Source organism: Prionailurus viverrinus, chromosome D1 (assembly GCF_022837055.1).
Source record: "Prionailurus viverrinus isolate Anna chromosome D1, UM_Priviv_1.0, whole genome shotgun sequence".
In the NCBI taxonomy this organism is placed as follows: Eukaryota; Metazoa; Chordata; class Mammalia; order Carnivora; family Felidae; genus Prionailurus; species Prionailurus viverrinus.
The window spans coordinates 66,263,643-66,286,811 of NC_062570.1; the positions used below are offsets into that span (position 1 = coordinate 66,263,643).

The window sequence follows — 23,169 nt, forward strand, 5'->3', positions numbered from 1 at the left end:
GAAGATGGATATCTATATCCATATCTACATCATCTGTATATGTATCTATATAATTCAATGGAATAGTACTCAGCCATGAAGAAGAGTTGAAATCTTGCCATTTGCAACTACATGGATGGATCTAGAAGGTATGATGCTAAGCAAAATAAGTCAAAGAAAGAGAAATACCATAAAATTTCACTCATATGTGGAATTTAAGAAACAAAACAAAAGAACCAAGAAGAAAAGAGAAACAAAAAAACAGACTCTTAAATTTAGAGAACAAACTGATGGTTACCAGAGGGGAAGTGGGTGGGGGAATGGATGAAATAGCTGAAGTGGATTAAGAGTACACTTATCATGATGTGCACTGAGTAATGTGTAGAATTGTTGAATCACTATATTGTACACCTGCAACTAATATAATATTGTTAATTTAAAAAAAAAGAGTACAGAGAAATCCTGTGTACTCTTTGCCCAGTTTCCCCATTACATCTTTTTTTAAAATTTTTATTTGTTTTTGAGAGAGAGAGAGAAAGAAACGGAGCATGAGTGGGGGAGGGGCAAAGAAAGAGGGAGACACAGAATCAGAAGTAGGCTCCAGGCTCTGAGCTGTCAGCACAGAGCCCGATTTGTGGCTCAAACTCATGAAACATGAGATCTGATGTGAAATTGGGTGCTTAACTGACTGAGCCACCCAGGCGCCCTGCCATTACATCTTAAGTAGCACAATAGTAAAACCAAGAAATTGACATTGGTGTAATGTATGTATGTAGTTCTGTGTTATATTATCACATGCATAGATTTGTGTAACTACCACTGCAATAAAGATATAGAACTATTTTATCACCATATCTCCATTGTGCTACCCCCTTTACAGTCACACAACTTCTTTCCCCCCTTCTCCATTACCATCTCTAACCCTTGATAACCACCAATTTGTTCTCTACTTATATAATTTTATCATTTTACCACTGTTTACTTTTGAATTGACTTTATTTTTCTCAGGGTAGTTTTAAGTTTATAGAAACAGTGAACAGAAAGTACAAAGGGTTCCATTTGTCCCTTCACTGCTCCCTACATAGTTTCTCCTTTCATTAGTATCTCTCATTAGTGTGGTACATCTGTTATAATTGATGAGCATGTATTGACATATTATTAACTAAAGTCTATGGTCTACATTAGGATTCACTCTTTGTGTTGTACATTCTATGGGTTTTGACAAATATATAAGAGCATGGACCCACTATTACAGTTTCATGTGGAATAGTTTTCTACCTAAAAAAATCCCTTGTGCTCCATCTGTTCTTCTCTCTTTCCATCCCTTGAACCTCTGCCAACCATTAATCTTTTCATTTATCCCATGTTTTTGCCTTTTCCAGAATGTCATATAATTAGGATCGTACAGTGTGTAGTCTTTTCATGTTGGCTTCTTTCACTTAGCAGCATACACTTAAAGTTCCTCTTTTTGTGGTTTAATAGCTTATTACTTTTCATTGCTGAGTAATATACCATTGCATGGATGTACATGGTTTATTTATCCATTTACCTATTGAACAATATCTTAGTTGCTTCCAAGCTTGGCAATTATGAATAAATCTACAGTAAACATTCACTTACAGATTTTTGTATGGTAATATGTTTTCAGCTTATTTGGGTAAATACTAAGGAATGCAGTTGCTGGATTGTGTGGTAGGAATATGTTTAGTTTTGTAAGAAACTGCCAAACTGTCTTCCAATGTGGCTGTGCTATTTTGCATTCCCACTAGCAATGAAAGATAGTTTCTGTTGCTTTACATTCTCACCAGCACTTGATGTTGTCAGTGTTTTTTATTTTAGCCATTCTGATAGGTGTATAATGTTATATCTCATTGTTTTTTTCTTTTTTAAGTTTATTTATTTTATTTTCAGAGAGAGGGAGAGAGAGAGAGAGAGAGAGAGAGAGAGAGAGTAAGTGTGCACAAACTGGGGAGGGGCAGAGAGAGGGAGAGAGAATCCCAAACAGGTTCCATGCTGTCAGCACAGAGCCTGACACAGGGCTTGATCTCACAAAACATGAAATCATGACCTGACCTGAGATCAAGAATTGGATGCTTAACAGACTGAGCCACCCAGGTGCCCTGGTATCTCATTGTTTTAATTTGCAATTCTTTAATGACATATGATGTTGAGCATCTTTTCATGTACTTATTTCCCATCTGTTTATCTTCTTTAGTGAGGTGTCTGTTCAAATTATCACTTGTTGAGTTTCCTGTACCTGTGCATGGCTTGTTTGGTATACATGATCTTACAATAATCTAATGATAGAACTACTATTGTTCCTATTTTACAGAATAAAACATTGAAGCATTAAGTCATGTCAAAGCTAGGAAATTAAAAAAAATTTTTTTAACATTTATTTTTTTTGAGAGAGACAGAGAGACAGAGAGACAGAGAGAGAGAGAGAGAGAGAGAGAGAGATCATGGGTGGGGAGGGGTAGAGAGAGAGGGAGACAAAGAATTCCGAGTAGGTTCCATGCTGTCAGTGCAGAGCCTGACTGACGCAGGGCTCAAAATCACAGACCACAAGATCATGACCTGAGCTGAAGGATGCTCAACTGACTGAGCCACCCAGGTACTCCAAAGCTAAGAAATTTTAGATCTCCTCCTCTCTCTGTCAATATAAATAATGGAATATTACTCAGCCATTAAAAAAATGAAATCTTGCCATTTGTGATAACATAGATTGAGAAAGGGGTATTAGGTTAAGTAAAGTAACTCAGAAACAGAAAGAAAAATACCATGTGATTTCACTTATATGTGTAATCTAAAAACAAAGCAAACAGACAAATGTAACAGAAACAGTCTCATAAATACTGAGAACAAGCTAGTGGTTACTAAAGGGGTGGAGGTGGGCGAATGAGTTAAATAGGTGAAGAGGATTAAGAGATACAAACTTCCAGGGGCACCTGGTTGACTCAGTCAGTTAAGCATCCGAATTTGGCTCAGGTCATGAACTCACGGTTCCTGAGTTTGAGCCATACATCTGGCTCTGTCCTGACAACTGGAGCCTGGAGCTGCTTTGGACTCTGGCTCCCTCACTCTCTGCCTCTCCCCCACTCTCACACTCTGTCTCTCTCTCAAAAAAATAAACATTAAAAAATTTTTTAAAAAAGAGATACAAACTTCCATTTATAAAATAAAGAAGTCATGGGGAATATAGTCAATAATACTATAATAACCCTGTGACAGATGGTAACTACACTTTATCATGGTGAGCATTTAGGAATGTATATAATTATTAAATCACTATGTTGTACAACTAAAATTAACACAATATTATATGTAAATTATACTTCAATTTTGATAATTTTAATTTTTTAAATGCTTATTTATTTTTGAGAGAAAGAGTGTGTTGCAGGAGGGGCAGAGTGAGACGAAGACAGAAGAACTGAAGCAGATTCTGCACTGACAGCAGAGAGCCCAATGCAGGGCTTGAACTCATGACCCATGAGATCATGACCTGAACTGAAGTCTGATGCTTAACCAGCCAAGCCACCCAGGTGCCTCATGCTTCAATTTTTATTTTTTTATTTTTTATTATTTATTTATTTTAATTTTAAAAATTTTATTTTAAGCAAAGTTAGTTACATGTAGTGTAATAATGTAGTAAACATGTAGTGTAATAATGTAAATTTTTAGTTAGTTAGTTAAAAAGTTAGTTACATGTAGTGTAATAATGTAAATTTTTAGTTAGTTAGTTACATGTAGTGTAATAATGTAGTAAACATGTAGTGTAATAATGTAAATTTTTAGTTAGTTAGTTAAAAAGTTAGTTACATGTAGTGTAATAATGTAGTAAACATGTAGTGTAATAATGATTTCAGGAGTAGAATTTAGTGATTCATCACTTACATGTAACACCCAGTGTTCATCCCAACAAATGCCCTCCTTAATACCCATCACCCATTTAGCCCATCCCCCCACTCAACACTCCTCCAGCAACCCTCAGTTTCTTCTATATATTTAAGGGTCTCTTATGGTTTGCCTCCCTCTCTTTTCATCTTAATTTCCCTTTCCTTCCCCTATGTTCACCTGTTTTGTTTCTTAGATTCCACATGAGTGAAATCATGATATTTATCTTTCTCTGACTTATTTCACTTAGCATAATACACTCTAGTTCCATCCACATTGTTGCAAATGGCAAGATTTCGTTTTTTTGATTGCTGAGTAATATTCCATTGTATGTATATACCACATCTTTATCCATTCATCAGTCGATGAACATTTGGGCTCTTTCCACAATTTGACTGTTGTCCATAGTGCTGTTATAAACATTGGGGCGCAGGTGCCCCTTCAAATCAGCATTTTTGTATCCTTTGGGTAAGTACCTAGTAGTGTAGTTGCTGGGTTGTAGGATAGTTCTATTTTTAAGATTTTGAGGAACCTCCATACTGTTTTCCAGTGTCTGTACTCTATAAGATGTGACTTAATCTCTTACAATCTCTGCCAACAAGAAAAATAACCAGAAAGTTAACTGAAAATAAATGAAAATTATCTATAAATTACTCATCCTAAGAATTCCTCTAGCAGATTCAGTTTGCATTCCCACCAGCAGTGCAAAAGGGTTTCTCTTTCTCTGCATCCTCACCAACATCTGTTGTTTCCTGAGTTGTTAATTTTAGCCATTCTGACAGGTGTGAGACTCTATCTCATTGTGGTTTTGATTTGTATTTCCCTGATGATGAGTGATGTTGAGCATCTTTTCATGTCTGTTTGCCAACTGAATGTCTTCTTTGGAAAAGTGTCTGTTCATGTCTTTTGCTCATTTCTTCACTGGATTATTTGTTTTCTAGGTGTAGAGTTTGATAAGTTCTTCATAGATTTTGGATGCTAACCCCTTATCTGATATGTCATTTGCAAATACCTTCTCCCATTCTGTTGGTTGCCTTTTAGTTTTGTTGATTATTTCCTTTGCTGTGCAGAAGCTTTTTATATTGATGAGGCCCCAATAGTTCATACTTCAATTTTTAAAATTTCATAAAAAAAAAGTGTTAAAGAAATAACTAAGAAAATAATAACAACAGAATAAACATTTAGTGTGTTTTCCCCAAAATCTAAATAGTCTTATATCTATTAAAACTTACATTACATAATTTAAAATCTTTCCAAAAAGCAAATTCCAGGGCTCAGATAGTTTCACTGATGATTTCTACCAAATATTTAAGGAAAAAATAATGCCAGTTCTACACATATTCTTTCAGAAAACAAAAGAGGAAGGAGTACATACTCCTGATACTAAAACTAGGTAAAGACATTTAGGAAAAAAACCCAAAAAAACAAAAAAACAAAAAAACTACTGACCAATATCCCTCATGCAGATAGATGCAAATATCTTCAAAAAAAGTAGCTAATGGAATCCAGCAATATATAACGTTTTTTCCAATGTTAACACATTATGACCAAGTGAGGTTTGACCCAGGAATGCAGCATGTGAAAATCAATCAGTATAATTCACCACATTAAAAGAATGAAGAAAATCCATATGATGGTATCAATAGCTCTAGAAAAATATTTGACAGAATTCAACATCCTGTTCATATTAAAGACTCTAAGAAAACTGGAAATTAAAGGGAATCTTTTCAATGTGACAGAATCTGTGGAAACCTTATGGCTAAAGAATGGGAAGAAAGTAAAACCATTTTTATTTTTATTTTTAAAAAATTTTTAAAATGTTTTATTTATTTTTGAGACAGAGAGAGACAGAGCATGAGCAGGGGAGGGGCAGAGAGAGAGGGAGACACAGAATCTGAAGCAGGCTCCAGGCTCCGAGCTGTCAGCACAGAGCCTGATGCGGGGCTTGAACTCACGAACCGTGAGATCATGACCTGAGCCGAAGTTGGACACTTAACCGACTGAGCCACCCAGGTGCCCCTAAAGCCATTTTTATATGAAGAATACCTTATTATATGCACAATTCTAAGGAATTTAGAAAAGAAACTATTAAAATCAATAAGTTAGCTTAGCAGGGCTGTAGGATACAATGTCAAATATGAAAATCAATTGTATTTCTAGATATAAGCAAAAACAGTTGGAAATGATATTTTAAAATATCATTGACTATAACATGAAATATTTAGGGATACAGTTAAGAAAATATGTGTGAAATCTGTGTACTGAAAACTAAAAATATAGCTGAGAGAAAATTTTTAAATATTCAAATAAGTGGAGATATATACTGTGTTCAAGGATCAAAACATTCAATATTGTTAAGATGTTAATTTTACCCAAGTTGATGTGTAGTTTTTTTTTTTTTTTTAAGTAGGTCTATGCCCAACGTGGGGCATGAACTCACGACCTTGGGATTGAGAGTTGCATGCTCCACTGACCGAGCCAACCAGGCACCCCTGTAGATTTTGTTTTAAGATTTTTTAAAAACAATATACACACTTAACATGGGGCTCTAACCCACAGTCCCAAGATCAAGAGTCACGTGCTTCACTGACTGAGCCAGCCAGGCACCCCTGATGTGGAGATTAAATGCAGTATCTATCAAAATCTCAACAGACTTTTTAAAATTGAAAATTAACAAGCTGAATTTTCCAAATGTATTTTGAAATGCAAATAACCCAGAATAGTCTAACCAATTCTGAAAAAGAGTAACAAAGTTAGAAGATTTACACTGCTTGACTTTAAGACTTATTAGAAAGCTACATTAATTAAGACATTGTGATATGGGCATAAAGATAGATAAATAGATCAATGGAACAGAGCAGAGAATTCAAACATAGATCTACACATATTTGGTCAATTGATTTTCAAAAAAGGGCCAAGGTAATTCAGTGGTCAAGTACAAACTTTTTAACAAATTGTGCTATACTAACTAACTGGATATCCACGTGGAGAAACAAATAACTTCAACCCTTACTTTACACTGCACACATTGACACACACAGACACCTCAAACTGAACCACAGTTCAAAACATTAATGTTAAAACTACAAGATTTCTAGAAGAAAACATAGGAGAAAATCTTAACAATCTTGATGTGGGAAAGATTTCTTATATAGAATACAAAAGGCACAATTATATAAGAATCAATATATAAATTGGACTTTATCAAAACAGGAAACTGCTTTTTGAAAGATAAGTTAAAAAAATGAAAAGACACAGACTAAAAGAAAATATTCACAATATAGAAATCTGACGAAATTGTACCCAGAGTATCTTAGAACTCAATAGCAGTAAGACAACAACCCAATTTTTTTTTAATTTTTTTTTTATTTAAAAAATTTTTTTTTCAACGTTTATTTATTTTTGGGACAGAGAGAGACAGAGCAAGAACGGGGGAGGGGCAGAGAGAGAGGGAGACACAGAATCGGAAACAGGCTCCAGGCTCCGAGCCATCAGCCCAGAGCCCGACGCGGGGCTCGAACTCACGGACCGTGAGATCGTGACCTGGCTGAAGTCGGACGCTTAACTGACTGTGCCACCCAGGTGCCCCAACAACCCAATTTTAAAAATGGGCAAAACAGACACTTCAAAAGACGATGCAAATGATTAATAGCACATGAAGAGATACTCAATGTTATCAGTCATCAGAGAAATGCATATAGTGCATTGTGACATACAAAACGACATAACCACTACACATTCACTCTACTATATACACTTAAAAAGACTGAGAATTCAGGGGCACCTGGGTGGCTCAGTTGGTTAAGCCATCCAACTCTTGATTTTGGCTCAGGTCATGATCTCACAGTTCATGGGCTCGAGCCCCACATCGGGCTCTGTGCTGACAGTGCGGAGCCTGCTTGGGATTCTTTCTCTCCCTCTCTCTCACTGCCCCTCCCCCACTTGTGTTCCCTCTCTCAAAATAAATAAATAAACACTAAAATATATATATAAAAAAAAGACTGAGAATTCAAACTGGTGGTGGAGATATGGAACAATGGAATGTTCATAAATTGCTTGTGGGAATGTAAAATTGTACAACCAATTTGAGAATGATTTGGCAGTTTCTTATAAAGTTACATATACACTTAGAATACAAATCATCCATTCCAGGGATGCCTAGCTGTCAGTTGGTAAAGCATGTGACTCTTGATCTCAGGGTTGTAAGTTCGAGCCCTATGTTGGGTATAGAGATTACTTAAAAAAAAAAAATCTTGGGGCGCCTGGGTGGCGCAGTCGGTTAAGCGTCCGACTTCAGCCAGGTCACGATCTCACGGTCGGTGAGTTCGAGCCCCGCGTCGGGCTCTGGGCTGATGGCTCGGAGCCTGGAGCCTGTTTCCGATTCTGTGTCTCCCTCTCTCTCTGCCCCACCCCCGTTCATGCTCTGTCTCTCTCTGTCCCAAAAATAAATAAATGTTGAAAAAAAATTAAAAAAAAAATCTTTAAAACAAATCAGCCATTCCACTCTTTCCTATTTACCAGAAGAATGAAAACATATATCCACACTCAGACTTGTACACAAATGTACGTATCAGCTTAATTCACAACAGCAAAAAACTGTAAATGACCCAAATGTCCACCAATAGATATATGGATAATTGTTGTATATGCAGGCAACAGACTGCCATTTAGCAACATGGAGGGAACTACTGATAACCTCAACATTATGTAAATAATCTTAGAAACACTATAGTGGGTGAAAAAAGCCAGACACAAAAACTACTTACTGAATGATTCCATGTATATAAAATTGTAGGAAAGGCAAATCTAATTGATAGTGATAGGAAGCACATCAGTGGCTGCATATGGCACAGAGCTGAACATTTAAGGATTAACTGGGAAGCACTGATGGAGATAATCTATATGTAGACTGTGGTACTGTGAAATAAGTGTATAACTGTATGAAAATTCATTGAATTGTATGTAAATTATACCTTGATGAAGTTGATCTTTAAAAATTTTTATATGGTTTAGGGCACAAACTTCAATTTCGTGTAGGTCAGTGTACTTAAAAGAAATACAATAAAGAAATGGTCTTCATGTGACAATTTCAGTACAACATGGTCTTTACCTTGTCTTGCACATACTAACCTTTAGACACATACATACCAAGTTGCTGAACATTCAGCATTATAGCTGCTATGAAGGATGCTCTGCAGAAAGTCCTCATTTCTTCGCTTTCTTTAACTCTCCTTCCTTACCCTCTTACTTGACTTTCTCCTCAGCCCTTTCCTTAATGCCAATAACAATTTACTTTTGTTCTGAGATTTATAATTACAAAGTACTTCCCAGACTCATTTGATTCTCAGAATAATTTTGGGAGCCCAGGCGAGATTATTTATTCATTTCACAGGTGGAAACAAAAAATGAGGACCAGTGAGATAAACGTTTTACCCAAGGCAGCACAGTGCCTCAGAACATAATCACTCTTTTTTTAGCTTCTAGGTCTTTTTTTAGCCCCCTACATTTTTTTTTTTTCCCATTGTGGTCCCAGGAGTGAGAAGACACCTGGGAAAGGATAAGTCACAGAAAAGCTTATTTTACTTACTTATTTTTAAAGTAAACTCGGGGCGCCTGGGTGGCTCAGTCGGTTAAGTGACTGACTTCGGCTCAGGTCATGATTTCACGGTCTGTGAGTTTGAGCCCCACGTCGGGCTCTGTGCTGACAGCTCAGAGCCTGGAGCCTGTTTCAGATTCTGTGTCTCCCTCTCTCTGATCCTCCCCCATTCATGCTCTGTCTCTCTCTGTCTCAAAAATAAATAAACGTTAAAAAAAAAATTAAAAAAAAATAAAAAAAAATAAAGTAAACTCTACCCCCAATACGGGGCTTGAACTCACAACTCCAAGATCAAGAGTCACATGCTCTACCACTGAGCCAGCCAACCACCCTAAACCCCTACATTTTGAATTGTTTAGAACAAAAATCTTACCAAGGTGTAAAAATGAATTCCACTCAGTTATAAGTATAATGATTACTATTAGTGAAAAAACAAAATTTCATGAAAAATTTTGTCTAAAATATTTTTGATATCTGAAATGGGGCTAACATAGGATGATAGGATGTGGAGTTTCAGTAATTATGGGATGTCTTGACAAAATCCAGTCACCTCAGACAGATCAGTCTAGGCCTTAAGATAACTTTGGGTGCTCGGTATTTATCATCAAAACCTTATCACAGGTGTTCACCCATGAAAGCCTCTAATGGAGGCTTGTACAGGGAAAATTCATTCTTTTATTTCCTTATGTTACAGCTGTATGGTCATTTCCTGAACCCTCTTTTTCTTTCATACCTGCAGGAAGACATGGGTTGTTTTGTTTTGTTTTTCTGTTTGAACAACGGAACCATCGTTTATAAGCTCAGATAACCAAATCACCTCTTATATTGTTCCTTACCTCTATTTTTGTCCAATTCCATTCCAGTTCAAAACCAGCTCAGAACTTTGCATTTTCTACTTTTCTGATTTCCTTAGACTAATCTTGCCCAAGAAGGCACACATATCTATATTGGCTATAGTGGCTCTGGGAATTGGGATTGAGCAGTGAGGTAAGGTTATCTATGCTTATACTGGCCTAACATAGCACTTTTTCTTTAATCTTCACACATTTATTTATTGAGCACATGCTCACTTCTGCATTTGTCATGGGGAGATAGACATGGTCCCTGCCCTGGAGGACCTCACATCTAAATTTCCAGTCTTATTGAGTCACATTCTTTGTGTCAACAGCTGGACAAAAACAAACAAACAAACAAACAAACAAACAAACAAACAAACCTACAATAAGTTGGGTGTGCTAATCACACTGCCAGCTAAGCTTCTGAAGTGTCCTGGAACAAAGCTCCTTGTGTGAATAAAGGAACTCTGGTTCCCCAGATGATATCTAGTACCCTATGAGCTCTATTCTCTCTGAAGCATGAGACACTGCCTAGTGCTCACTTGGGCAGCACATATACTGTGAATTGGAACGAGACACAGGCCCCACTCCAGCTTTGGATCTGCAAACCTTGCTGGCTCCCAATTCCCAGTACTATAGCTTAGAAACCATATTTTTCAACACCACTTCTCCCTTTCAGTTTCAGGGAAAGGAATTGATATTTTTGGAGCACTTTTTATGTGTCAGGTCTTTTACATGCATTGTGCTATGCTGTAGTTGTCACAATTTCATGATGGATAACTTAATTCTGGAATCTAAAATAGATATGTAGTAGTGCAAAAGACTGGCTTTGGAATCATGAAAATTGAGGTTTATATTCTGGCTGAGCCACCACAAGTCATTACTAGCTCATCTATTCTTTTTCATTTATTAACTAAAACATTTATTGAACTCTTAATAGACATTCAAGTTTCATGGTAGGAGGTAAAGATACAAAAGTGAATAAAATATAATCCTTATCTTCAAGGCCCTCACTATCGAGGGATGGGTAGGGAGAGGAAACCTTTCCTTTTTTTCTTTTTCGGTTTATTTTTATTTTTAAGTAATGTTAAGATGTAGACCCAATGTGGGGCTTGAACACACGACCCCAAGATCAAGAGTCACATGCTCTTCCAACTGAGCCATCCAGATGCTCCAGGGAGAAGAAATTCTCAAACAGGTTGTATCAGTACACTGATGGAGCTAACAACAGGTTATATTATGGAAATTTTATGACCTTTCACAATTTAAGTAGCTTATGTGAACCTTGATTCTTCATTTGTAAATTAGGGATAATTATGTAAACCACACTTCCAGGCACAGTGGTTGGCATATAAGGGATATTAATATTGCAAAGTCCACTATTCCAGGGAAAGACTTTTGTGCCCCCTTTTCTCTTTTTTTGCAAACTGAAAACAATAAGTGATTTTTTAACAAGTTGCATTTAAAATTTATGATTCATTTTAAGGATATATGTTTACATAACTTTATTATAATCAAGACAGTTATGAAAGGAAATTACTCAAAATATCACCATCTTAGAAAATAAATTAACTTCATTTGCCAGCTTTATTTCCCAAGTCTTTGTCCATGTTACAAAGCCATATCCTCACATAACTGTTTCTGTGTTGCTACAAGGTATATTATGTATATATATACATATATTTTTTTAATTTTTGTTTTCAACGTTTATTTATTTTTGAGAAAGAGAGAGACAGACTGTGAGCAGGAGAGGGACAGAGAGAGAGTTGGAGACACAGAACCCGAAGCAGGCTCCAGACTCTGAGCTGTCAGCACAGAGCCTGATGCAGGAATCCACCAACTGTAAGCCAAAGTGGAACGCTTAACCAACTGAGCCACCCAGGCGCCCCAAAGTATATGATATTTGTAATTTTTAATGCCTGTGAAATGTTTAACTGACTGAATTCTTTTAATTTGCTTAACAATTCCTATATCACTCGACATTTCTCTTGAAAGGCAGAGTGATTCAGTAAAGAGAATGAAATCTTTTAAAACAGAAACATCCTAGGTTTGAAATCCTGGGTGAACTTCTTACTACCTAAGTGACCTTGGGCATGTTATTTAACTTTTCTGAAACTGTTGCTTTAACTGTTTTAAAGAAGGTAGTGTTCCAATAGGGATTATGCTCTTATTCTGCATTTACAGTTGATTTATAGAAAGTTCCTACCAAAATTTGGATACTCCATAAAAACCATATTTTTAATATTTGGTAATCATAAATATGTAATGTTAAATATCTTTTACACATAAATCAGATTTAATCTTTTGTGTTATTTCCTTAAGATAAAGTCTCATAATGGGAATAGTTGGGGCAAAGATTATGAATACTTTTATGGCATCTAGAAACACATCTCAAACTGCTTTTCAAAAGATTACCTTCAATTACAAAGCTACTAGCAATGGATTGCATCATACATTGCATTAGATTCACCTCACAATCACCAGAGGTATATTATTATGGAAAATCCTTGGGTTTGTTTTAATTTTTTTTACTGTGGAGTTTGAACATTTTCCCTTTTTGAAAAGCAAGAGTTGCCTGTAGGATCAACAGTTCAGGGCCACGTGGGATGTGGAAAGCTCACGCGGACTACGTCTCCCAAGGTGCCCCGCGGGCGCGCCGACAGGAAGTGGCTGGAGCATCTCCCGCCTCCACGCCGAGGCGAAGAGGTTCTATCCGGGGCCTTGGCGCTTCTCTTTCCTTTCGCGCCGGTTGCCGCTGCGGAGCGCGGCAGGTCCATGTGCGCAGTGAGCGGCGCTATTCCTGGCCCTGTAGCACCCGAGCTCCGGGTTTGACCGAGTCCGCGCTGCGATGGACCCCAACACCATTATCGAGGCCCTGCGGGGCACCATGGACCCAGCCCTGCGTGAGGCCGCGGAGCGCCAGCTCAATGAAGTAAGGACGCCGGGCGGGCGGTGGACTGTGGCAGGCCGAGCCCTCCGGGCCTGGCCAGAAGCGCGGACGGCGTCGCTGAGGGGCCCAACTGGAGGGGTGGGGCGGGAACCTAACTGCGAGTGCCGCGCCGGGGCGCCTCAGACTGCTGCGGTGGTGGCGGCGGCTAAGGCAGCCTTTGCGTCGGATCCTGAGCTGGGCCTCTGGCTGCGGTCAAGGCATGAGGAGCCGGCTGAGGCGAGGCGGGCGTGACGGGCTGGACACATGGCTGGCTCGGGTGGCCGGCCGCCTTCTGGCTCATACCCAGCTCGTTCCTCGCGCCCAGGAGGGGGCGAAACTCGCTGAAAGGTTTTTCAGACGTTTCCGGGAGCAGTCTCGCTGGCGTCGGGTTTGGAGGGGCTCCTGGGAATGCAGAAGCTGATCCTTTGGGGGCTGCGCCTGTCATCCTGTCACTTAAGTGGGCTGATCGGTGATCGGCACAACTTTCTCCTCTGCGACTGAGCTGTTAGGGAAAGCTTTCAGAGGCAAGCCCCCGCCTCTTTGGCAGGGCGAGGGTAGTGCTGGATACCAGTCTGATTCACTGCTCTTTTACTCTAATAATGCCTCAGTCGGGGAGGCAGGACAATGTAGTAGAAAGTCAGGTGAAGTACACCCTTCTAGGTAGAGCTGAACCACTAATTTTCTTGACTGACCTTGGGCAAGTCGCTTAACCTTTTAATGCTGAGTATCTCCCATTCATAACATCAGGCCACAGGGTTGTCGTGACGGTCAAGTGAGACAATGTAAGGCCGAGTGCCTTGAAATGTGCCAAGCTCCATATCAACTCGCTCATGACTGGTTCCTTTTTTCTTCCTTATTTTCGAGGGACCACCCTTTGGAAAACAGCTTTAATATGTGGGCATACTATTGTACTACCTTAAGTTTCATTATTTCTAAATCAATGCAAGTTTTTATATTTTAGTGAGTATTTTAAAGGCTTCTTAAAAGGACCCCTGTAATTCCTATGCCAGTTAATAATTGTCTTTTGGTATACTACTGAGTGCAAGCTTTAGTGAAGTTCAGTGTACATTTATTTTTAAACGGAAAAAGAAGTCCCTTTTTAAAGTAGAAATTCAGTTATTTTATGCTCCTCTTAACTGGTAAGTAACTCATTTAAAAACATTACTTATTATTGACTTTGCAGAAGCCACAGGAGTATTCCTAACAGGACATCATCAGTGTACAATGCTATGTCAGAGATCTCTGCCCTCAAGGAACTTGTGTTTTAAGAAGACCACCCAGAGAGTTTAGACAAATTAAGTGTAAAATTATTTCAAAATAAAAAAGTTAAATTTTTTTTTAATGTTTATTTATTTTGAGAGAGAGAGAGAGAGAGAGCGAGCATGTGAGCAGGGGAAGGGCAGAGAAAGAGGGAGCCAGCACAGAGGAAGCCACACGTATGGTGAGATCATGACCTGAGCGGAAATCAATAGTTGGTTGCTTAACTGACTGAGCCACCCAGGCACCCCTAAAAAAATTAAGTCTTACGTATATAAATGAGACCATCATTAGATCATACCAAGAGTGATGCTCAAGTTGGTTTTTTTTTTTTTTTTAAGATGTTTTTAAGTATTCTCTCCACTCAAGGTGGTCCTTCAACCCACAACCCTGAGATCAAGAGTCCCGTACTTCACCCACTGAGCCAGTCATGCCCCAGTGCTCAAATTTTTAGGCTCAAAGTCACCTTGGGAGGAGCTTAGATTTCTTTTGGATATAAAATAATGCACTGAAACAAATTCCCATATTGAACCATTATGAAACTATGGAGGTAGTTATGGATCACTTTTTATTTTGATTTATTTTTGTGATAGACACAGGTTAAGATTAACATTTTGTTTATGAAGTATTAATACATGTGTAAGTTTAGGCACTCTAAAAGTTCAGTCACAGTGATTTCTACTATGACTTTATTATCCTGCCAAAACATGCTGTGTGTAATTATTAATTTTAAAAATTACTATTTGAAAAAAAAAGTTGATTCCCTAATAGAAAAATTTGAAAATCATTCATTCTTCAAGCAGTTATTAAATGTCTGGTTATATATGCTGACATTTTGTAATTGAGACCTAGGATAAATATTTCACAATCTGATTTTTGGAAGATGAATAATCAAAATAGTATTCATAGCATTTTTTACTTAACTGTTAAGCTTCTGTTAGAGTTTTGGAATACTTTGGAGTAGTGAACACTGCTTTTCTGTGAAAGAAAATTTGGTGTCTAGCCTGTATTTCTGTAATTGTTAGCTGTTTACATTTTGCAAATTTCTTTCAATTATCACACCTCGATTTTTTAGTAAGTTTCCTAAGGTAACTTTTCTTTTAATTAGAATATTCTCATCTCTAGTCTTCATTCCACTTTAATGAAGTGTTCCCATTTGAATACTTTCTTGCTTTGACTTTTTTTGTGGCAGAACCTTAATTTAGGAAATAGATTCCAGATAAGTCTTGAAGAAGCTTGACTGTAGCAAGAATGAGGAAGTAACATTTTATTTCCATCAGGCTCTTCTTGATTTTGGATAAGACAGGATGAAGCAATCATTCCATACTGGTTTTTGTTTTTTTTTCAGCAAGTTATATTTTGGTTCATTTTCGTTAAAAGAAAAAGATTGACATTTGAGTGAATCTTTTCAGCTAAGTGAAGTAATCACGAACTGTAAAAATTGTAAATGTTATCAAAGTATTAATAGTGCAGATAAAACAAAAACAAAGTGCTCTTGCCTCGCAGTGATTACACTTAACTGTTTCATCTGTGTGGAACCTCTTTTACTCAGTTATCTCTCATACTTGTTTTCTTACTTCCCTCTATCATTGTTCAACTGTCTCCATATCACTAAGGAGTTCCCCTGGCTATGACACCCCAGACACACTATACCTCCCTTAGTTTATTTTTCTCTGTAACACTGGTTTGTCATACATATTTTACTTATTCTCGCCAGTATAATTTTCAAGTTTCATGAGGTGAGGAATTTTTGTCTTTTGTCACTGCAATTCTTTGATTTGTTAGTGTTAGGCTTTACTGACTTTATTATGACAGATAACAAACAGTAAGACTTTAGCTGTTATACCATCTCTCATTAGAGAATTTTTTAAAGTATTTATATGTTTTTTATATTTCATATAGATAAAATTAAGAAATTTACATGAGACTGCTGGAGACCACAGTAAGGAGACTTTTTTGGCAGATATTTTCAAGACACATTTTAGTATTCACCACTGATTTACACTGTAGCATGGCACGAATTTTGATCCTTTTTTTTTTTCATTGCTGTTATAATTTTGGACTACATTATCATGTCTCAATTTGAAATTTCTTCATGTAACAAACTTTGCCTCAAAGTCTGGAGAAAAACATTAAAAAGTACAAGCATTCTTGGAAATATAATTGAAAACCTCCTTAGTTATTTGATTTTTTTTTTTAAACGATGAAGCATTTTGCACTAATTGGAGGATCTTAGGAAAGTTTTTTAACTTCTAAGCATCATTTTCCTTATGTACAAAATAAAAGTAGTAATGGTGTGTATATCATTGTGTCATGTGAGTTGATGCATGTAAAAAATTCAGCAAAGTGCTTGGAACCTGCTAAATTCTCTCCAGGTTATTTGAACCACTGCATCAGTGCCAATTGATTAACCACTCTACCACACTATACATTTTATTTCTTGTCTCAGTCTAACTATAGTAGTTTCATATTTTAGTGGAAAATGGAGAAAGAATACAAGTACGTATTTGGACACTGAGATTGTTAGTAGATAGCATTATTGTATCATGAAAATTGGCACAATTATAAGCACAGTGCCTGACACTCAGTGGACTCTCAGTAAATATTTTGTTGTATGCATGGAGCAATAAGAACTTGAATAATAGCCAGAAATGTCTTTTAATCTTTAAAGTAGATTTGTGTACAGGAAACTCATTTGACATGTAAATTATATACTTTGAGATTGACTTCTATAGATCTAGAAGTACAGTTCTAAAAAATTTTAGGAAATTAAAATATATGACATTTGGTATTTATTCACTCAACATTAATTATTTGTTATGTTTCCAGAGACTCCTACTTCCTACTCTTGCTCTCACTCAGAAAAACTTGTTTCTTCCTTTATAAGATAAAGTTAAGACATTTGTGAAGGTTTTTGGCAGATTATTATAATAGACAAAGTCTCTGCCGTTCTTCCTGCTTTAGCTGCCAGTGTTCTTCAGTGGAAACCTTTCCATACAAACCTTTGCTCATGCTACTCATTCCTCCTATTAAGCTCTTATAACCTAAAAATGAAAGTTTTCCTGTTCACACATCTCATCAATACCATCTTAAATGCCATCTTTTCCTACTCTGACCTTCTGTGGTACTTTGTAAACTCAAAACTCACCTTTTTAATACCTAGTTGTATATATTCTTAAATTTTAACTATTTTAATTTTATTTGAACTAGATGGTTGCTGTCTTTTCTACTCTAAAAGTGCATTGACTTTGAACTTAATCTCCAATGAGAATAAAATCTGTAGATGAAGATTTTTTTTTTTTTTAAATCTTCGGAGTATTAGCTGAGCATAGACGTTCAACAAATAATTGCTTCTGTTATTTTTAAAATATTTGGAAGAGGGCCACCTGAATGGCTTAGTCGGTTAAGCATCCGATTTTTCGTTTCAGGTCAGGTCATGATCGCATGGTTGTGGGATCCAGCCTTCCTTGGGCTCTGCACTGACAGGGTGGAGCCTGCTCAGGAATCTCTCTCTCTACCCCTCTCCTGCTGTCTGTCCGTCTGTCACGTGTGCGCGTGCTCGCTCGCGCGCGCGCGCGCGCTCTCTCTCTCTCTCTCTCTGTCAAAATAAATAAACTGTAAAAATATTTGAGGGGCGCCTGGGTGGCTCAGTTGGTTGTGTTAGACTTTGGCTCAGGTTATGAGTTCCAGCCCCACATTGGGGCTCTGTGTTGCCAGTGCTGAGCCTGTTTCGGATTCTCTCTCTCCTGCTCTCTGGCCTCCCCCTCATGCTTTCTTTCAAAATAAATAAACTTAAAAAAAATTTGAGTGACTATCTTGTGGCAAATCCTATCTTTAATGCTGGAGATCTGATACCATACATAAGACAAAGTCCTCACTCTCATGAAGTTTACATTTGAACTTAAGTTTTAAATGTAATGTCAGGAAAATTTTTTTGAAACGTTTATTTAGGATGACAGCTTCCAGTCTGGTGTATTTAATAGCAAATGTCTTTGTGGTAGGTACTGAGTTAAGTAGATGGAAAGATTCTTGATTCCTACCTTTCTGGAGTTTCATAGTCAACACGGCCCTCATAACACATGTGGTTGGACTTACAGTAGAGCTATGTGTAAGTTTTGGATAAAGATACTTTTAAATCTGACTTTGGCTAAGGCAGATAGAATCTAAGTATCAGTATCCCTTCCCCTCTTACACTTGCAGCAAGAAAAATTGCCATAAGTAGAATTAGAAAGCTTACCTAGGAGCATTTTAAACCTTCAATTCCTAAGCTTAATGTGCTATAAAATGGTCATGTGATAGACATCCTGTTTCTCACATTCGTTATGTGGAAACGATATGTTTGATATGTTTCTTGATATTTTGTGTTTATCTTTTAAATACATAAACTACCTGAGTCACTTCTAGGGTTTTCACAGATGATTACAATTACTAGTGTAAGTGATAAATTTTTATTTATAAATGGTGAATTTGATTGTTTAATTAAAGGACTTTTGAAATGTTCAATTAATGAAAATCTTAGATCTGGAAAAGTGCAAAATGATGGCATGTTTATAGGACAATTTGGCATGTCTAGAAATTCAGCAAAATACTTATGAGAATAAAATATGTGTTTTTGGAAGACAGAGTTGTCTGTACTCTGAGCAGGTAAAATTCCTTAATTAGGAATATCTCTAAATAGATACTCTTCTGAATTTGGGAGAGGGAAAGTCTCTGGATACTTTGGCTGTTAGATAGGAAGTTATTCAGTGACACAGCCTGTTAAAGATCTGAAAGATATTGCCATATTAACGTTTATAAGAAAAATTTCTTTTTCAGATAGAGTAGATGCATATATTATTTTACTTATTGTTTGCTTCTATCAGTGGCACATTAATGATATTTGATTTAAAGTGGTTTTTTTTTTCTTTTGGTTATAAGTCCTTTATAATTTTTTTAAAACTCCTTAGTGGGAAAGCATTTATGTATTACCGCTATTTAATGAAAGGCTGGAAGACTTAGTGAAGAGCCTCAGACTGGTCCTGATTCTATCACTATGATGATGTAACCTCACTATGCCTAATATTTCAGGTAGATAAAATCGGGATATTTGTCAGATTCTCTAGTAAAACAGAAAAGTTAGAAATCCCTTTGCTCTTGAAATTATCTGGCTGTATTCATTTATGTATTCTGATGTCACAGTGCCCTTATGCCCATCTTTTTCCTTATAAATAGTGTTAAGTACAGTAGCTAATTGAAGGTCTTTCAGATTGCATTCCACTGGAGAGAAATAATAAAAAGTTACCTCTTAAAGAGTTAGCTTTAAAAGATATTGACATTAGGTAATTACATTGGAAAATGTAGGTCTAGAGGGGAAACTGATATTGGAGAAAACATGGCTTAAATTTTAAGTTGGGTTTGAGGAGCTGGTAAATATCAGAGGGAAAATGTGTAGCAGGCAATAGGGAATGTGGAATTGAAGGTTAGGAGAGAAAGTAACAATGGAAAGGAGACTTTTCTTGGTGAATTGAGAGGGAGGGAGTGTCATCTGGAGGTGTAGGGTGGACTGGAGGGCTTCACTTTTGGCCATTCCTATTTTTGGAACTTTGAGAAACAGAAAAAAGGAGACTGGATAATTGTATATAAAAGGAGGAAGCCAAGAAAGGAGTTTTAAGTAAGAAGGTTGGTTGTGGGTAATTTCGTTTCCTTTTTACTTCAATGATTAGTTTTTCTACAAGTCAACACGAATTACTTATGTATTAAGTAAAAAGCTATTAGAAAAAGAAAGGGTTGTTATTTTTAAATGAGGGAGGTTAAAGCAAAATTTAGACTTTTTTGATGGAAAAAGCGTTTAAAATATTGGTAACCTTACAGAAAACAATTTTCTGAATACAGAGTTAGTAGAAAGCTAGTAAGGGGGTGGGGATAAGATTGTAGGTTAAAGGGTCTGGCGAAATTTGTTTATATGGGTATGTGTAATCATTTTTTCCTTTTGTAAAGTTAGACTTACTTGGGGAGGTGGGGGAAGCTGCCCCTAGAGTAGAAGTTTTTCAGGCCTATTATTACCTGTTATAATAATAGCTTTCCACCTGTGATGTTTTATATTCATTTATCCTAGAATTAAATCCTTGATACTGCTTCAAGACCTTATTATCTTCCTTATCAGGTTGTATAAAAATTTCAAAAAAAGTTCACACTTAACTAGATCTTGATGTCACAATTTATTCATTTTCATCTTTCATTATTGTCTTTCATTCTCCTAATAATCTCTTGAACATAACCCATACTTCTTTTCTTTTTAAAAATCCCACCCCCCCATCTCATCTCTATGGGTTTAAGTCCTTTTGGACCTAACTCAAAATTTTACGTCGAAATAGAATTAATACCCCAACCTACCTTATAGTGATCTTTTATCTCTGTAGTGTCTGACACATCGTAAGTACCAATAGGTGGAGTGGAGTTAAAGGAAATGGAATTCAGGTTGTGGCTTTTGAAAAATTTTGATGAAATGGGTTTAAGGGTGAATGTTGAATTGTCTGGGTTGATGACAATGAGAAGGTAAGAAGTTGTCTTGAAAGGTAATTTTGTGTTGTGGTTAGCAGCTTTTAAACTTTAGTATTAGCCGTTGTAGCTCTACCTAATGATGTATGATGACCCATTTGTTGCTTCAGTTCTTCTGGTTCTCTGATTGCTGGAAACGAGAAGCTTGAAGAAGGGCCTATAATTAGTGTCAGCATCTCTAACTCATACTCTAAAAGATTTATTGTAGCATCTTGAGGCCCATATCAATGTTTGCCAAACTGTTGAGAGTGATAACATAATTACTCAGATTTTATTATTTTTTTTTAAGTTTATTTTGAGAGAGAGAGAGAGAACGCGCACGCATACGCATACCCAAGCGGGGGAGGGAGAATTCCAGGCTGGCTCAATATCAGCTCAGTGTGCAATTTGGGGCTCAAACTCAACAAACTGTGAGATTGTGACCTGAGCTGAAGTCAAATGCTTAACCAATTGAACCACCCATGTACCCCAATTACTCAGATTTTAAAAGGTTTTTGTGATGAAGAATGAGGCTAGTGATTAAAAGGAGGTTTTCCTGTTTGAACAGTTAAAGTGTATCTTTATTTGATCTCTGTTTTACAGTTGTACCAATCCATGGTCTTTTTTTCCTTCATTTTTAAACTTTATTGAGGTATAATTTACATGCCATAAAATATAACTGTTTTAGGTGAAACTCAGTGATTTTTATTTTTAGTAGATTTAGCAAGTTGTACAACTGTCACCACAATCTAGTTTGGGAATATTTTTGTTTTCTCAGTAAACTCCCTCCTTCCAGTTTAATCTTGTATCCCAGGTCTAGGTAATTGCTAATCTACTTTTGCTCTGGATTTTCTTGAGAATGTCATGTCTGATATTTAGTATTACTTTATGTCTATTTGTTACCTTCTTTGGGAGGATACAAGGCATTAGGGATTTCAGCTGGATGGAAATTTGTACGGGGGCAGGTATATAAATATAAATGTCCCAGGTTGAGTTTGCTTGTGCTGTTTCTGCTGTCAGAAACATCCTTTTTTTTTCTTACCACGTGGTCTAGCTCAGTTGTCTGTAAGGAACACTTTTTTTCCTCACTTGCACTTTTGAGATATGTGCTTGTGTTTCTGAAGGCAAAGTAACTTAAAGAGTAATAAAATAAGCATTTATTTTCATGGTTCAGTTTTTTTTATAACTTGAATTCAACCACTTAAAGTATCCAATTCAGTTGTTTTTAGTATATTCAGAATTATGCAACCATCACCACAAACTTTAGAACATTTTCATCACCCCAAAAAGAAACTCTGTGCCTGTTAGCAGTCACTCTCCATCTCCCTCTCTGCCCCCTGCCAACTCCCAGTCCTGGAGTATTGGCATCTTTCACACAATATATATATATATATTTTAAATTTTTTTTTTAACGTTTATTGATTTTTGAGACAGAGAGAGACAGAGCATGAACAGGGATGGGCCAGAGAGAGAGAGGGAGACATAGAATATGAAACAGGCTCCAGGCTCTGAGCTGTCAGCACAGAGCCTGATGCGGGGCTCGAACCCACGAACTGCGAGATCATGACCTGAGCCGAAGTCGGATGCTTAACCGACTGAGCTACCCAGGCGCCCCTCACACAATATATTTTTAAGGTTCACATATGTTGTAGCATGTATCAGTACTTCATTTTTTTTACTACCAAATATTTAATCATTATGTATGGATAAGCCACATTTTGCTTGTCTATTCATCAGTTGGTAGACATGGGTTGTTTCCACTTGAGGGCATTATAAATAATGCTGCTGTTAATGTTCGGGTAAAGGTAGTCTTGCCTTTTTTGTTGTTTTGGTTTTTTTTTAGAGAGAGAGAGAGAAAGGGAGAGTGGGTGCGTGGGTGAAGGGCAGAGGGAAAGAGAAAATCTTAAGCAAGGCATGGAGCCAGATCCCACGACACTAGGATCATGACCTGAGCTGCAATCAAGAATTGGACACTTAACCGACTGAGCCGTCCAGGTTCCCCCAGTTCTTTTTTAGAAAACCAGAAACAAATATGACAACTTAAGGAGTCTTTAACTTTTTTGTACTGTTAATGAAAGTGACCAGGGTCCATAGTATAAACTGGAAAATAGAAAATGTGTGAAGAATAGCTTCTTTATAATCCTACCACCCAAGATACAACT

At 37.0% G+C, this 23,169-nt stretch overlaps 1 protein-coding gene across 1 annotated transcript in view; it reads left to right on the forward strand.

The window, feature by feature from the left end:
- Positions 1 to 12,992: 12,992 nt before the first annotated feature.
- IPO7 (importin 7) overlaps positions 12,993 to 23,169 on the forward strand; it is a 47,382-nt gene continuing 37,205 nt past the window's right edge. The window contains exon 1 of the mRNA XM_047878221.1: positions 12,993 to 13,237. Coding sequence (XP_047734177.1) covers positions 13,154 to 13,237 — 84 coding nt within the window. The 5' untranslated portion in view covers positions 12,993 to 13,153. The remainder of the gene's footprint in view (positions 13,238 to 23,169) is intronic.